General features: G+C 33.3%; 1 protein-coding gene across 2 annotated transcripts in view; it reads right to left on the bottom strand.

The window, feature by feature from the left end:
• Positions 1–16,581, bottom strand: part of LOC127721485 (nascent polypeptide-associated complex subunit alpha, muscle-specific form-like) — a 93,437-nt gene that overhangs the window by 21,003 nt on the left and 55,853 nt on the right. Inside the window, exon 11 of one of the 2 annotated variants that reach the window (XR_007991269.1) lies at positions 12,425–16,056. Coding sequence is in view for 1 of the 2 variants with exons in the window: in XM_052228235.1 (XP_052084195.1) it covers positions 13,673–16,056 (2,384 nt within the window). In the remaining variant the exon portion in view is untranslated. Of the gene's footprint in view, positions 1–10,452; positions 16,057–16,581 lie in introns of those variants that run through there. The other variant, XM_052228235.1, reaches the window with a different exon arrangement.

Raw genomic sequence — 16,581 nt, 5'->3', positions numbered from 1 at the left:
GATCAAATTTGTTTGTTCAGTGTATGTTCACTGGTGTTAATATGTCTTTTGATTGAGTTAAGCCATTTCAATTGATATTTTATAGTGTGTTTTTATATGTTGTGATGTTACACTATTGTTTCAGATAAGGGTGAAGGTTTGGTACCATTAAAACGTTTAAACCCGCTGCAATTGTTTGCACCTGTCCTAAGTCAGGAATCTGATGTTCAGTAGTTGTTGTTTGTTGATGTGGTTCATAAGTGTTTCTCGTTTCTCGTTTTTTATATAGATTAGACCGTTGGTTTTCCCGTTTGAATGGTTTTACACTAGTAATTTTTGGGGCCTTTATAGCTTGCTGTTCTGTGTGAGCCAAGGCTCCGTGTTGAAGACCGTACTTTGACCTATAATGGTTTACTTTTATAAATTTTGACTTGGATGGAGGGTTGTCTCATTGGCACTCATACCACATCTTTTTATACCAAACTGTATCTGACATTCTGCAAATAGTATACTTAATATTTATTTGAAGAAAAACGTTTTTCAAAAACAAGAAGCCAACACTCGGACGTGAACGGGGAAAAAGAAAAGACCCAAATGTTTCTAAAAATATACAATTAAGTAGATTTATTGGAACTTGAAAAAATCATGCTTATGTTTTCAATGGATATTCTTCAAAATTAGATTATGTTAAAGAAAAAAGATTGATTGATTATTGGTTGCTTAACGTCCTAAAGAAAAAAGACTGTCGTTTTATAAAATAAAAAGACCTGAATATGGCTCTGAATATTAAAACGATATATATATATATATATAAATAAGGAGATGTGGTATGATTGCCAATGAGACAGCTTTCCACCAGAGACCAAATAATGTAGAAACTGGGACTATTACACCAATGTTTAGTGTAAGAGTCCCAGGTAGAAGTTAGCAACTATAATGGTCACAGTACAGTTTCCTGTGGATAATTTCAAGATTTTATAGTGCATTTATTTCTCTGAAAGATAATTCCGATTCTGATGAAATTTAGAACTCGAAACAATTATATATCGGTGGGTTTTATACTTCTAGAGATACAAGCAGAGACATATATATAATTGTATTAATTGTGAAATAAGTCCATACATGTATAGAATATATGAGGTTTTGGAATTCTTTATGTTGTTGGCCTATTTTTCTCTACTCCTTTTTTCTTTTGCCCAGTTTTTTGTAGTCTGGTCTCTTGTGGAGAGTTGTCTCATTGGCAATCATACCACATCTTCTTATTATTATATTTTGCATTCTCATTCTCTATCCTGTAAATCCAATTCTGAGTGGCCTCATATAATAGTACGACAAACGCGGCGAAAATGTGCATTGTTACTTTAAATTACTTTTTTCTAGAAAATAAGTCCACGAAATTTTGTTCAAAATTCTTATTTTATTGCTAAACACTGTTACCATTTAACCATATAAAAATATATTCGTTTGTTCCAATGAAAACATTAGAATCAACCATTGTTGGATAGTGTGTCTCCTACCATACACAAATGCATCATACAATTTTAAGCTAGATCTACACTGTACAGTGGCGGATCCAGAAATTTTCATAAGGGGGGGGGGGGGGGGGGGCACTGACTGCCTAAGAGGGGACCCGCTCCAGTCATGCTTCAGTGATTCCCTAAATAACCAACCAAATTTTTCCCACAAAAAGGGGGGGCGGGCTCCCTGAAAAACCCTCTAAATCCGCCTCTGCATGCTGTATATAAGAAATATATTCACACAACAATTACAGAAACTTCTGTATTATCTGACACCTGAGACTATTATAGTAGTCTTATAAATTACCGAGTCGTTTTGTCATTCACTTAAGGATGTACTTAGGTGAAATTAACAAAAATCTAGAATTTAAAATTGATACTATAAGTTAGAAGAGTTTTAGTAAAGGAACAAAATAAGCTAAAAATGTTGAAAGGTTATTGAACTCCTTTTTGAGGTATTTTATTTTTTTAAAATGGCGTGAAACGGCTGACTAGTACTTTTACCATATATTTATCATTGACATTATTTGGGTCTCTAATCGTATAAAAAAAATTGTAGAATTTGCTTAAATTTTGGTAATGACCTTTTTATACAAGTTTATATACGACTGTCATACAAGTGAGAGGTTTAGCTAGCTATAAAACCAGGTTCAATCCACCATTTTCTACATAAGAAAATGCCTCTACCAAGTCAGGAATATGACAGTTGTTATCCATTCGTTTGATGTGTTTGAGCTTTTGATTTTGCCATTTGATTAGGGACTTTCCTTTAAGAATTTTCCACGGAGTTCAGTATTTTTGTGATTTTACTTTTTATGAGCTATTGAAGTCTTCTAGTAAAAGAAAATGGGTGATATGGGGCAAAATATTTAACCCTGTTTCGTAGAAAAAAAAAACCAAGAAGTCCGAATATCTGACAAAAATTCATAAACCTGACCGGAGTACATCCTTAAATCGTACCGGCTAAGTTGGCATATTTGAACATCACATTGAAGGTTGCTGCATGGGGCATCCCAGATATCTGTTATCATGAGTAATCGCCGTGCTTGGTGCGATGTTGTCTCATCTAGGTTTACTTGTCATATTCTTTTTGTTGACGGCTCTTATGTAGCGTTATTGCGCTATGGGGCATCATTTTACATTTACTTTCTGTTTTAATCCGTTAGTTTTTCTTTTTTCTTTTTTCTTTTTATAGTTTCATGTATTTTTCCTCTTATATTTTCCTCCAGTGAATTATCTCCCTTTGGAAGCAATACACTAGTGTATCCCTGACGTATTTTACTTATGTTTATTAAAAATTTCAGACGGAATGAACACATTAGCGTGAAGAAGGAATACAACGGTGCATCTCATGTAACGGAAAAACTACATCGGAACGAAAGTACGCTTGCATACACATGTAGTTTCAGTAAAAGAAATTTGGAATTATAATAATTGATCAGCCGACTTTCATCTTTTCAAATTAGGATGGGTCGTATATTCATACGTTGTGGGAACTGTGAACAGTTCCGATGACGCCCACTCCCTTCTTTTCAAAAACAGATATTTGCCAGTAAAGCCCATTTTGAAATATCATGATAATATCATGACTCGTATTTTTCGTTATCACGGATAAAATTCAAAATATCGAATCTGTGAGTTTAGTTATTTATCTTTCACAGAGTTTTGTCATTCGTGATCACGGATTCAATTCGTTATCACATATTTAATTATTCGTGATAATTAGTGATCGCGATTTATAGTTTTGGGAGTTGGTCCTAAATATGATTCCGTAGTAATCTTCTATCGAAATTTTGTAAGTCAGTGAAACATAATTGTCAACCAAAATTTGTTCCAATTCCGTTGTATTTATAAAAGCGCACACCAAAAGGTTATATATTATTGGTCGATAAATTCCGTAGAATAGGCGTACCGAATTTTCATATTGATGACCTGGATTTTTGATAGTGACTTAAGATGATGATGAATAGCTGCTTAACGTCCACAGACAAATATATATGCAAATTTAGGACGAGAACATGTTAATGAAATATGAATATGAACCCTGCTTTGTACTAGTCCGCGACACACTGAGTTCTAGTTCACAAGGTAACAGTCCGCAGGAAGACATATCACCTTCTCCGGACACATTATTCGGACTCTGAGCCGACCAGTCTTTGCTCTTACTTCTTAAACCCGCGTGTTTGGCGGAGAAGCAGCAAATACCAATTTTAAAGCCTTTGGTTTGTCCCGGCCGAGATTCGAACCCACGACCTCCTGAACTCGATGCGAACACTCTACCACGAGACCACCTAGGCGGTAGTGATTTCATAGTCTAAATGTTGAACTATCAGTCTTAACAATGATGTCAGATTGGGTCATGCTGTAACAACACGAAAAAATAATCCTTAACAAGACTGTTATGTCTACTTCCATTTCGAACCGAAAACGATCTTTAAAAAATGTTTTGTTTTTCATGCAGTTTACAGAAAATATAAAATACATTTCACGGATCATGTGACAAGTTCAAATATGAATAATGGATACAAAGAGAGACAACCACTCGTCCAATGAAGCTAAGCGAGCTAAAAAAAAAATATATAGAAACTTGAAATAAAATTGTACCTGTTGTATATTACATGTGTTTTAAGTCCGATTGTCGCCATAACATTCATCATTCGTTTTGGCAACAACAAATGTATTTTTGTCAAGCTAACATCAAACAAATACAATTATGTAATCTAACATAAATAACATGTGTATACTGAGTGCGTACAGAAACACAACACATCATATTCCAAGCCTCCGTTGGTCCCTTTTGAATAACAATATAAAATGTTTATAAAGGCTTTCAATGCATTTCCTGAACTTTTGACACATTCTATTTTAACAGCTTGTACAGTTGTTTGTTTGTCTTTTTCTTTTTAGCCATGGTGTTGTCTGTTTATTTTCGACTAATGAGTTTGAATGTCCCTTTGGTATCCTTCGCCTCTCTTTTGGAATCGAGTAAAAAAAAAACAATTTTAGTTCAGAAACTTGCGATTAGTCCGAAAGAGGTCAAAATTTAAACTTACAAACGTTCATCCAAATGTGATGCATTGGACCAAATGCAAATGAAAATTGTTAATCAACATTACATTCTAATAACCTTTGCATGGGGTTCATTATGATAAAAACATACCATCCAAAGTGTAAATTTATTTCCTTTGAGCAAGGATTTTGAGTGAAAAACAAAAAAAATGAAGAATTCGTGAACGTTGAAAACCTGAAAATCAAAAAGCTCTGAAACAAATTGCTGGAAATGTCCTGAATGTATATCATACGAGGTCTTAAAAATCTTATAACGGTTAAATAACTTTCAAAGGAGATCTGTCGATTTCAATTGTTATTAAATGGAAAATACATGTACATGTAGGGATTGAGTTCAGTCTATTGGCACACAGTACATACATGTACAAATGTAACATGGCTAACACGGTTTTAAACAAAACAACCATCATGTCCATATCCACACCAGATGTATTAAAATTGAAAGCTATCTGAATTCATTGTTATATATAAGGTAAAATTGAGAATGGAAATGGGGAATGTGTCAAAGAGACAACAACCCGACCACAGAACAGACAACAGCAGAAGGTCACCAACAGGTCTTCAATGCAGCGAGAAATTCCCGCACCCGGAGGCGTCCTTCAGCTGGCCCCTAAACAAATATATATACTAGTTCAGTGATAATGAACGCCATACTAAACTAAGGTACATAGCTATACGGTTGTACAACATAAGAAATAGGACTGATTTTAGTATTGGGATATGTATTAGATATAAGAAGAAAGTATACGTTTTTTCGTAAATTTTGGCCATTTTATATTTTCTCACTCGATCAGTTCAAGCTATATAAATGATATTCGTTTATCGTTTTAACATAAATGAGACCTACGGTTTTCTCTTTTGAATTATTTACATTTTGTCATGTCTGGTCCTTTTCTAACTTACTGAACGGTACGGGTTTTGCTAAACCTCGAAGCTGTGCGGTGAAAGATCATTTAGATGGCAGGTCTATAATTAAAAGTTTTGATGGTCTGCTTAATAAATTCAAAATTGATTTGGACTCGGTACGGTTTGGAGCTTGATATAATGTGCATATACTTGTCAATTGTGGAAGAAACGTACGATATTTTGGCTTTGGATTGCAGTTTCATTGACTTATATCCCAAATTTCTCTTTTAATTATAAAATTTGTTTACATGAAACAAGTTTCAAGCTAAATGTATCCGAAAAGTTGTTTTTATGTATTAATTCATTTATAATAATTTTAACTATTTTGCTGCCTGGTAAGATGAAAGATTATTAAAAAAAATAGATAAAATGCATTCTATGGTAAATCTCCCTCCAAAAGATGTCCGGCAGATGCATTTCTTTGACTTTTGAAGTTTGAAAAGTCGATGATTTGTGCCAATTTCTATCATGAAACTTATTGATATGGTGTGTGTCTATTTAGCTAATATTTCATATTGACCTGTTGTCTTTACGATTTTAAGAAAGTTAAAACATGCCTGGTCTAGAAGAAAATAAACAATAGTGCACATGCTGAAACATATTTCACCTGTTTTAATGATCATGACTGAATTTATGCTGAAAGTCTTTAAAATAAAAGGTTTAACTACAAGTATCGCACAAATTTAACATTATCAATGATCCGTGTAAATGAGATCAAGGTCACATGAACCCCAACGTCTAGACGGACAAGTAGACCTAACATACACCAACTATAGTGGACCTTGTGCTTATAGAATCATAGAAACAGACCATACAAAGAAAACGAATGATTGACCAATGCACCATGAATATACCAAATTTTTACATAATTCATACTATCAAAGACCATGCTCGACTCATACAAAACAGCTCAATGCTTAAAGATTTAAAAAATATCTACCTAGAATTGCATTGGTCACTGGTGTGAGCGCCAACAAGGCGGGTTTTCAGGGTATTCATATTTCCAAGGGACATCATTCCTTTAAAACTGTTTGATTGGCACTGGTTCTTAAAGTTGATTAAGACATTGTTGATGTAAACCTTTCATATACTTTTATCAAAATCCATCAAGAACTGTACATGTAAGGACAACAAGTGTTATAAAAGCAATTTTCCCCATAATTTCCATTTCCATTGGACATGATTCCCTTAAAAATGTTGATCAGCACTGGCTTTCAAATCAAATTGACAAATATATTGTTGATATAAACTCTTTGCTGGGTGAGATCATAGACTTACAAGGAGAGACACATCTACACCTGGCATTTCTATAGCCCCCCCCTTTCTGCATCACATCACAACAGGGGACAATAAGCCTATCGAATGTCAAATGCATTAAAAAGTTATACTTGGACACAGGTTTAATTTTTTCAGTATGATAATTTCTATAATTTATGTGTCAGTCCTTTCAAAATCGCCATGCCTTGTGTGGGTTGAGTGCCACACACTCTGCATGTTAAAGAACCCTTGCAACAATTCTGGGGGGTCTAAAGGTGGCCTGTTGCAAGATAAAATTTCAGTCCCTATCATACCTCCTTCATTTTCAAGTAGAAGTCCAAATTTTCTGCCCTTCATCCTGGTCCTCTGACCTTGAAGAACCTACCTTTTGAATTAATTATAATTTGGTCTCATCCTGAATATATATACTGTAAATTCAGAAATTATTGCGTGCATTTATTATTGCAGTTTTATCATTTTAGACTAAAATGCGATTTTAATTTTTGCTTTATTGACAAAAATCCTGTTTAATTCATATAAAAAATTTCAAAATGAGAGTTTAAATTATTGGGATTATAACCCTGTCGCATTTTTCGCAATAATAAAAACATCGCAATAATTTCTGAATTTACAGTATGAAACAATTGTCACTGAAAGTTATGCAAACAACAATCAATCGTCTACAGAGAGCTCAATTCTAACTAGAAAATCACATGGTATGCTGCTAGACCTCTGTGTTCCAAGTCCGTTCTCTAACCATCTGAGCTAAAGAAGTACTTCACTAGCTCAACCGCTTAAAGCTTACCTAGTATCTACTACGCAAGGGAAGTAATAATCCCATTACAGAATCAATCTAAACCTACATAGAAATACAACACACACAAATATTTCACTCTTTTATTATTTTACTAAGAAGCAAAACAATGGTATCATACTTTAACCTTTTTAAGATGTACAGCCATCTTTCTGACTATTTTTCCTTGAAGACAAAACATATTAGAACACATGTGATACTCTTATCTAAATTAGATAAACATTAACAATTAATCTTAAAATAGTCAACTATTCATCCAGTCTGATATTCCCTAAACTCTCAACAGACTATATTTATCTGGAGCAGTTGGACTTAACAGAACAGTCCATATACACCACATGTAAAAAAACCATTGAAAATTTGTCACAAGTAATTTCTCTCCATATCTATTTGGAACATTGCAAATCATTGGAGAAATTATTTCTACAAATTCCTCCTGTTGATTTCCATATTTATCCAACCTTGATAGTAGTATTTAAAAAAATTTGCACTGTAAATTTTTTCAAAATCTAAATATCTTGAAAGGATATATATCATAATAAAAATGGTGGGGTGGTCGACTATTCCTCTTTTCAGTACAGACTTTTCTCTGATTCAGACAGACTGTTGGAAGATTAGAGGAATCACAGGCTATATGAATCTGGCTTAAATACAGTTTTAAAAGGTCAACTTTGGCTCACACTGGCTTAAAATACCTAGCTACAAATAATTTATTTACAACTGTAACGAGAACACATCTTAAAAACATTTATTTCAAGACTGATTCTGATGTTATAGCACTGTTCAGACAGAATACCGTCTTTTGGAGTGTATAAAGCTCATTGACCCATAACATACACCCCCCCTTTTTTTTTTGTCCAATTCAGATTTTTCACAGTAAATTACTGCATCCAAAATCCCTTTTGAAACATAGAAGGGGTAATTTTTCAATATCACAAGCACAATTTCTTGACAGAAAATTACATTGTACAAAATGTATAATGTATAATATTTAATCTGATGAATTTTCTTCCCAAACTTACTTTGTTAGGTCCTGAAATTCTGTATGTTAAATCTGAGACAGGACTGCTATAGCACATGAGGATTCATTAAACTTAATTCTGATAAATATTTTGCTGTCACAGAGTTCATGACCCTTATTATGATGTTAAGAACTGAACAGAGATTAATGAAGAAGTAAACAACATAGAGTTGATGTTCTGCCAGACTGAGAAAATATCTCAACTTTTTCCTGAATACATTTAAATAAATTCTTCCTTCCTCTTTATTTAGATTACTACAGTAAAATAGGGATTCAAATTAAAAGTGAACTGGACCTAACATTATTGATTTGAAGAGGAAGAACCAGTACATGAAACAATTAAAACTTACAATTTCTCACTGTTTACTCAACAGAATCAGTTTTGATTAACTTAAATAATGCCCCAAGAACATAATCAGCTACTTTTATACATCACAATACGAATAATGAAACATTTAAATAAGTGTGGACACAGAAATGTATGGAATCAAATTCATTTATAAAACTTCTATACATGTACCTGCTTTCAGTGACAGAAGAAAAACACTGCCATTGTGGTTGGAAATAACTTCAAAGCTGTCAAATCCATTCTTCATTTTCTTTCAGCTTTCCATTTTGCCACATACTACATTAATGTATTATGGGATGAGTTTTTTGACATCTTATACAAGATTTGACATAAAGCATCAATACTATATCAACAGATTTAAAGTAAAACAAAGGCTTTATAAACATTAACAATTCAACACTGCAAAAACAGTTATCACATAACATATAATGACCTTTTATTATATACTTGAACAATAATAAGCTTTATGTGTTGGAATTCCAAAGAATTGTGTATAAATTTGCTTCCATTTTTGATGTAATGCCCAAAGGTTAAAAATTATGTATGCCTTCGTTTACAACTTCTAATATTTTGTAAAGATTCACCATTAGTGGATGTTAAACATATTATTATTAACCTTAACTGAATATTATTTGAAAAACAATTTCAAAATAAAAGCATACACATAAATATAAATTCTATAGTAATTGACATTCTAAACTTTTGTTTATGAAAAGAACCTTTAAAAATAATGACAGAAGAGTTCAGAAGAAAAAGAAATAGATTTTTTTTTTTTAAAAATGCACATTTTGAATTTGATGTGAAAACAATTTGCTTATATGTAAGTATCATATGGAGTTTTGAGAAGTGGAGGTCGGTCCAATTTGTCAATCAAATGCAGTATCCTTAATTTTTACAATTAAATGTTGAAAGACGTTTAAACTAAGAGATAGACAGTTTGCAAATTGTACATTCTTCAATTTAAATTACAAAACTAAAATCCAAAGAAATAAAGATTTTTTTTCAGCAAAAAATTATTTATAAAACATCTTTTTTTAGTTGTTTCATAAATGTTTATAAAACATATTTTTCAGTTATATTTACAAAAATAAACTATGCATAAATTAAAAAAAATATTGACTACACCATACCCTCTTAAAATTTTACATGCTGTATCTATTAAGTTAATGATATTCATACTATTAAAGAAAGAAATTTTTGCATGCATCAATTATTGGGATTTTTGAATAATGGACAAAAAATGCAAGATTTATTTTTTGCGATTTCAAGAAATGGTGTATGAATGATATCAATATCTAAAATGCGAGTTTTATTTTTGCGAAACCTATCTTGACGAAATTGTCCACATGAAAACACATCACAAAAATTTCTAAATTTACAATACAGATAAACACTTTGCTGCCTAAATGGTACCCAATTCAGATCAATCCTAAAGATTTGTAACTAGTCAATAAAAGAATTCATCTCTAATTCATGATGCATCTTTTGAATCAATCATGCACTCATGACATTTATTAAACCACATTCCGAGTATTAGTTCCCCCCCCCCCCCCAATTGAATTGTGATGCAATATTGCTTGAATATTTCTGATTTCTAGAAACAAGATGGTGTTTAAAAATTCCCTGTTTCCCAGGATTCTACATGAAATTTGTGGGTAGTGCACTGTATTGTTAGTTCTCTTATGGTTGTGGACAGTTATCTATATCTTACATGAAGAGATATCTCTCGTATCACACTACATGGAGTGTGATAAGAAAAAGTGATATAATATCAAGCGATATCCCATTCTCACTCTTTATGAAACCTGTTAATACATTTTTCTGTATCCCAAACTTTGAAGTATCTTTTTTTCAAATTTACAAATTGTATATTGAAGCTACCTACTCAAACACGTGCAAAAATGGCGTGCAATCATATTTTGCTGTTAAATGAAAATTTAACAGGGATGATTTTGTCTTGAAATAAAATTAAATGAAAATTCTCCCTAACTTAAGGGTGTATAAAATTGAGACTTGACTGGCCTGTTATCGTTTTTCAATATGGTACATTAAGTTTCTAGCAAAGATTATCCTGAGTTTTTTCCCAATTCACAACCTGCAAGTCTAACCTATGTTTATAATGCCCACAAAAACATTTTATGCTTTATTAAGTTGTGGATAAAGGCTGAATGGAATTAAAAAGCAATGTTCTACCTAGAGCCTTTTAGCACCATGGTAAAATGATGTTATAATTTCTAGAAGCAAAAGGACTATGGTTCATTTTTATTGTGAGCATCCCCAAATGAAAATAGTTACGGATATTCGCTTCTCTTGTTTATGAAATTTTGCCAGATATTCAGAATCCTCTGGTTTTATCCATGTAGTTTCATTAAAAAATGTTGCCGGCTAACTCCTACTTTTCTTTTCATAATATAATTACATATAGTTAAAAAAGCCATATTTGAAAATCTTATAAAATCCTTGTTATTTTTTCATAGTTTTTGAAAGAAAAAAGGTACCAATGTTAAATGTAAGAAAATTCTAGAGATTTATTTCCCGCCAAATTTTCAATGGCTTATGTCTCGAAAACAAGCCCATGGACCCTTAATTTGTTTCTGCTTTTTTAGTTCCTTTATTTATATACTATTAATTTATAACAGTCTTTCAAAAAGCTTGTTATTTTGAAACAGAGTAGCGAACATCCTTAAACTATTGGCAAACTATTTACTTTTACCATGGTTACAAATATCACAAAATCCATTTCCATTTAAAGAATCATTTAAAAAATATTACCTAATTGCTGATTTGAAAATAATGTCTAACTATTGACAAACTATCTACTGTTACCATAGTTACAAATATTATAAATGAATAACCTTTTGGTGAATCCTTTTAAAAACATTACCCAATTGTTTTTATGAAAAGAAATGTCAAATTGTGCAAATTATCTGTTACCATGGTTACAGATGTTTTCTTTCAGTCACCTTTAAAATGGTTTCAGAATCTGAAGGACTATGGGTAATTTCATTGATTGTACCCCAAATTGAATCAAAACATTTGAAAATATTACCCAGAATGCATTAGATTTTGAAATGGACAATTATGAAGAAAAGCCTCCAATGTAAAAGTAAAGGCATTTTCCTACAATACCCTAAAACTAAGTAGGCTAAAAAAAATCTGGTACAAAGTAATAGTTCTTTTGGAAATAAATGAAATAAATGAATTTTAAAATAATGCCAAAAACTGTTTTAAATTGAAATGTATGAAATTTTCCTACAGAGTCACAACAAACAGATTTTTGCATTTTTCTACATGAATCATATAAATCACATCTGAAAATTCCTGTTCTTTTGGCAAATAATTGTTAAACATGAGAGAAATTAGATGTTAAAAATATAAATGACTTAACTTGTGCTGACATCGTCATTTTTGGCATTCATTCAGAAAAAATATTTATAAATATAAATAAAAAATAAATGCTCTCAATCATCATATTTACAAAAAAATACACAAAACATACTCATAACAATTACCTTAACATTTGTACTTAATAAATATGTTAAAAGAGGGTGGTAAAGGTTTATTTTCGTGCATCGTGTTTTGCCATTTTTATTTCACGTGCAGCCGTGAAAAAGGTTCGTTATTCACTGTGTTTTGTGAAATCGGTAAAAAGATCAACGTGCAAGAAATTTTTAACTGTTTGTTCATCCTGAAATGGCAATTTTATTTCGCGTTCTTCCGTGCAGATACCCCCCTTTACGCCCCTCTTAAAAGATGTGGCAAACAAGAATGAAAAAAACTAAATTAAAACCAATTAGATATTTCTCGATCCAATTTTTTCTTTTGCTTCTAAAATTATGACAAAAAATTTTGATTAATTGATCTTTGTTTCGTTTACCGTACTAACATATAAAGGTGTAAACCAAATTTTAATATGATGAGTAAAAATTTTCTTGTGATGGCAGTTGTTTGTGATTTTCTTTCCATATCTACATGTTTGTAACAGAATAATGCAATGAAAAGTAGAGACTCGCAGGAATCAAAAGGGCCTACGTGACCTATGCCCATAAAATAAATAATTTAAATAATCCACTAATGAATTTGAAATAGCAAGATGGTCCAAAAATAAAGATATTTAATACCCGTTGTATATTAAGCAAGTTGTGCATGCCACCTTAAAATCACACATAAGTATCTTACAGAAATTCATTCAATTATTATATATGTATTAAAATGGACACTTTTATACACTGATATATATGTCATATATGTATAATAACAATGATAAAATATAAGAGTTATAAACAAACAGGTGTGAATATATATTATAAATGTAACAAAAACCCTAACCATACATAACAATAAACAAAAATGCATTATTCGTTGAGTCTACTATCGAATATGAATGTGTCCTTTGAACTATTTAAAGCAGTGATAAAGGAAACATACATATCGAGTTATGACTTGCATGCAACCTTTATTATAAATGTACTACAAGTCCCTTCTGATCATGGGAATTCATTCCTCCATTAACTGTCATAATCCTTTGTACCTATACCTTAATTTTTCCCCTCTTAACTGTATCTAATCAGTGAAATTGTGTTAAAACTTTTGTTTTTTAAAAAGTTCTTTAAAATTTCATGACATGGTAGCTTCATTTTTCCCCTTAAATTTTTATTTTGTCATCAATTATCTCCCGTTAAAAATCTATATCAAATTACCTCCCCTCGTCTATTGTCATCAGTTATCTCCCTTTAATATCTATATCAAGTTAGCTCCCCTTAGTCTGACAATTCAATCACTTGAGAATTATCAGGAGTAGCCGGCTTACTGTCCTCCTTTAGTATATAGTTAGCAAGGGGCAGAGTAAATCCTAAATTTTTTAGGGAGTCGAGGGAATCAGAGTTGAGTCTGAAGGAATCACTCACATCACTTCTTGGAGATTTACTTCCTCTTCTGCCACGTGTAGCAGATCCACGTTCGGCAGATCGTCTTTTTCGATTCGATGACATTTTTTTTACAAAAGTTTCATCACACCTTTCACATAAAGAATCATTTCCATGCCAACGGCATCTCCTTGCTACCTGTCGACGTGGTGATGGTGCCACAGCAGGTTCGATGCTGATATCCTTATCTTCGCTGATATCACTTGATTTTGACTTGAAACGTTCCCCTCGTCTTTTTGGAATAACATGAACATCAATTTCCCCATCTTCATCCTCATATTCCCCTGTTCTAACAATAAAATCTGTAGGACTTTGATCCCCACTGGTTCCTTGTTCATTTTTTACTTCCTCTACTTTTGGGGGAACAGCAGTAGTAGGAATTCCATCACCACTGTTCCCTAACGCCATCAATGTCTCTGTAGCAATTCTAGCCTCTCTTTCTTCCTTTAACATTTCTTCCATCTTTGACATTTTCTGATCCTGTTGCGACATAGCCGATGAAGGACTTGGGGTTGCCTTGGCAACAGATCTGGAAGCAGACGATGAAGTTCCTGATACTGGTCGAGTTGATCCTAATTGTGTATGTATTTTCAGGTGTTCGTGAAGCTGAGGACGACTATTAAAGCCGTCACTACACAAACCACACCTGTACAAGGTGAATCCCACATGCTGTCGCATATGCATATTCAAATTTGTACATGTTTCAAGACAAACAGGACAAAACTGTGTATCATGAACAGCTTTACGATGCCTTGATAATATCTTATTACAGCGAAACTCCAATTTGCACTGATCACAGGTCAGTGTCATTTTTCGCTTGTGTGTATTTACATGTATTTTACAAGCATAATCGCTGAAGAATTTTTTACCACATATATTACATTTAAAATGAAATGCTGCACTAACTTTCTTCTGAGTTTCTACCGAAAAATCCTTGCTCATTCGGTCACATTTCTGGCAAGGACAGTCAGCATCTTCAGCATGTTGGTCCAAATGACGCAGCAAAATCCGCATGTCTCCACATTTCATATCACATATTCCACACTGATACGGATACATCTTAGAATGAAGCATGGCGTGACGAGCAAAAGTACACGTTTTAGAAAATTCCTTGTTACATTCAGTACACCTGTATATTGTTTTCCCGTTCACTTCATACATTTTGACCGTGACATGAATAGCCTGGTCAGATGAATCATCATGGTCTCCGGACTCCACCTGATCAACAGGGTTGGCCGATGGAAATAAGAGACCAGGTATAAATGGTTCATCTGATGGTAGGGGAGACATAACAGGTGTGTTTGATACACTTTTGGATGGTGTTGATGCTTTACTTTTTGGTGCCCTGCGTGGACGCACTTTTGTAATTTTTGGCGGCCCTTCATCTTCACCTGATTCTGACGATTCTGGAAGGTTATCATAACAAATCCTGTCCTTTGGTACCTCAGGTATCAGACGAGGCATCTCTGGAGAAATGTCAGCTGTCTTTCTTCGGCCTCTGCCACGTCCTCTGCTAGAAGATCCCCTACCTCTGCCCCGTCCTCTACCTCGGCGATTTCCAGACATTCCTGTCACCACTGTTGCAGGAATCCCTGACAGACCTGGGTCAGATTGTAATGCTGTGGCTTGTGCCAAATTAAACTGCTTAATAGATGGAGATAGCATTACAGAAAGCTGAGGAGAGGTTGCCTGCTCTTGTTCAAGACTCTGACTTAAAGCTTTTATCAAATCATTTAAAGAGTATTTAGGTTTAGAAATAGAATCTAAACTCTCAGCCGCACTTATTGTTGATGTGTTTGACAGCTCATCTGTCGGAATCTCAGGATTTTTTCTTTGCTGTCTTCTAGGTTCTTGCACATAAGACTGTGAAACAGTCGAGGAGGCTTGATTATAAACGTTCATCTGACCTTGATGCTGAGAGGTATTAATCATAACGTCAATAATAACAGGTGGTTCATCATCATCATCATCCCCTTGATTCTCAAACGGTACTCCCATAATGTCGGAGGAAGTTGAAGAGACATCTGGAACAGTTATTGGCCTTGCTGAGCTATCATCTACGGACAAAGAAGTTGGAGTGGATGTTGAAAAGTTACCATCAGTTTGACCTTGACTATCTGATTCCCCAGGAACAACTAACATATCCTGATGGAGCTGAAGGAAGTGATGAAGCAGATCTGATTTCTTTTCAAAGTTGATCTGGCACCAGAGACATAAATCTGGAAAGACAAAGGGAGAGAACTGTACAGAATACTTTAAAATCAAAGAAAATGAAGGCACTGTGGTTGGTTCATGTCTGTCATAGTTGTTTTTCGTAAATTGTTTTGTTATAAATTAGGCCGTTAGTTTTCTCAATTGAATTGTTTCATATTTTTCATGTTGGGGCCTTTTATAGCCGACTATACGGTATGGGTATTTCTCATTGTTGAAGGCCGTACAGTTGCCTATTATTGCTTACATCCACCTTATTTTTATACTGTGTTGGCCGACAGCTCTAGATACTGTTCACCAATATTTGCTAGCGATTTATATACTGTGGATTCATTTATTTTTGTGGATTGAAGAAAATTTGTATATTCGTGGATGGTTTCGCATGCAAACCCAAAGGAAATTTGTATATTGGTGGATGGTTGTGCTAGAGTCTGCATGCAAACCCAAAGGAAATTTGTGCTTCATTGAATTTTTCTTTGTTCAGTTATATCCAAGAAAACCACGAAAACGTATGAATAATAATGCGACTGTTG

The sequence above is a fragment of the Mytilus californianus genome, unplaced genomic scaffold (assembly GCF_021869535.1).
Source record: "Mytilus californianus isolate M0D057914Y unplaced genomic scaffold, xbMytCali1.0.p SCAF_12, whole genome shotgun sequence".
Classification (NCBI taxonomy): domain Eukaryota; kingdom Metazoa; phylum Mollusca; class Bivalvia; order Mytilida; family Mytilidae; genus Mytilus; species Mytilus californianus.
The sequence above is the reverse complement of the archived record's forward strand: the minus strand, read 5'-3'. Positions and strand labels throughout refer to the sequence as shown.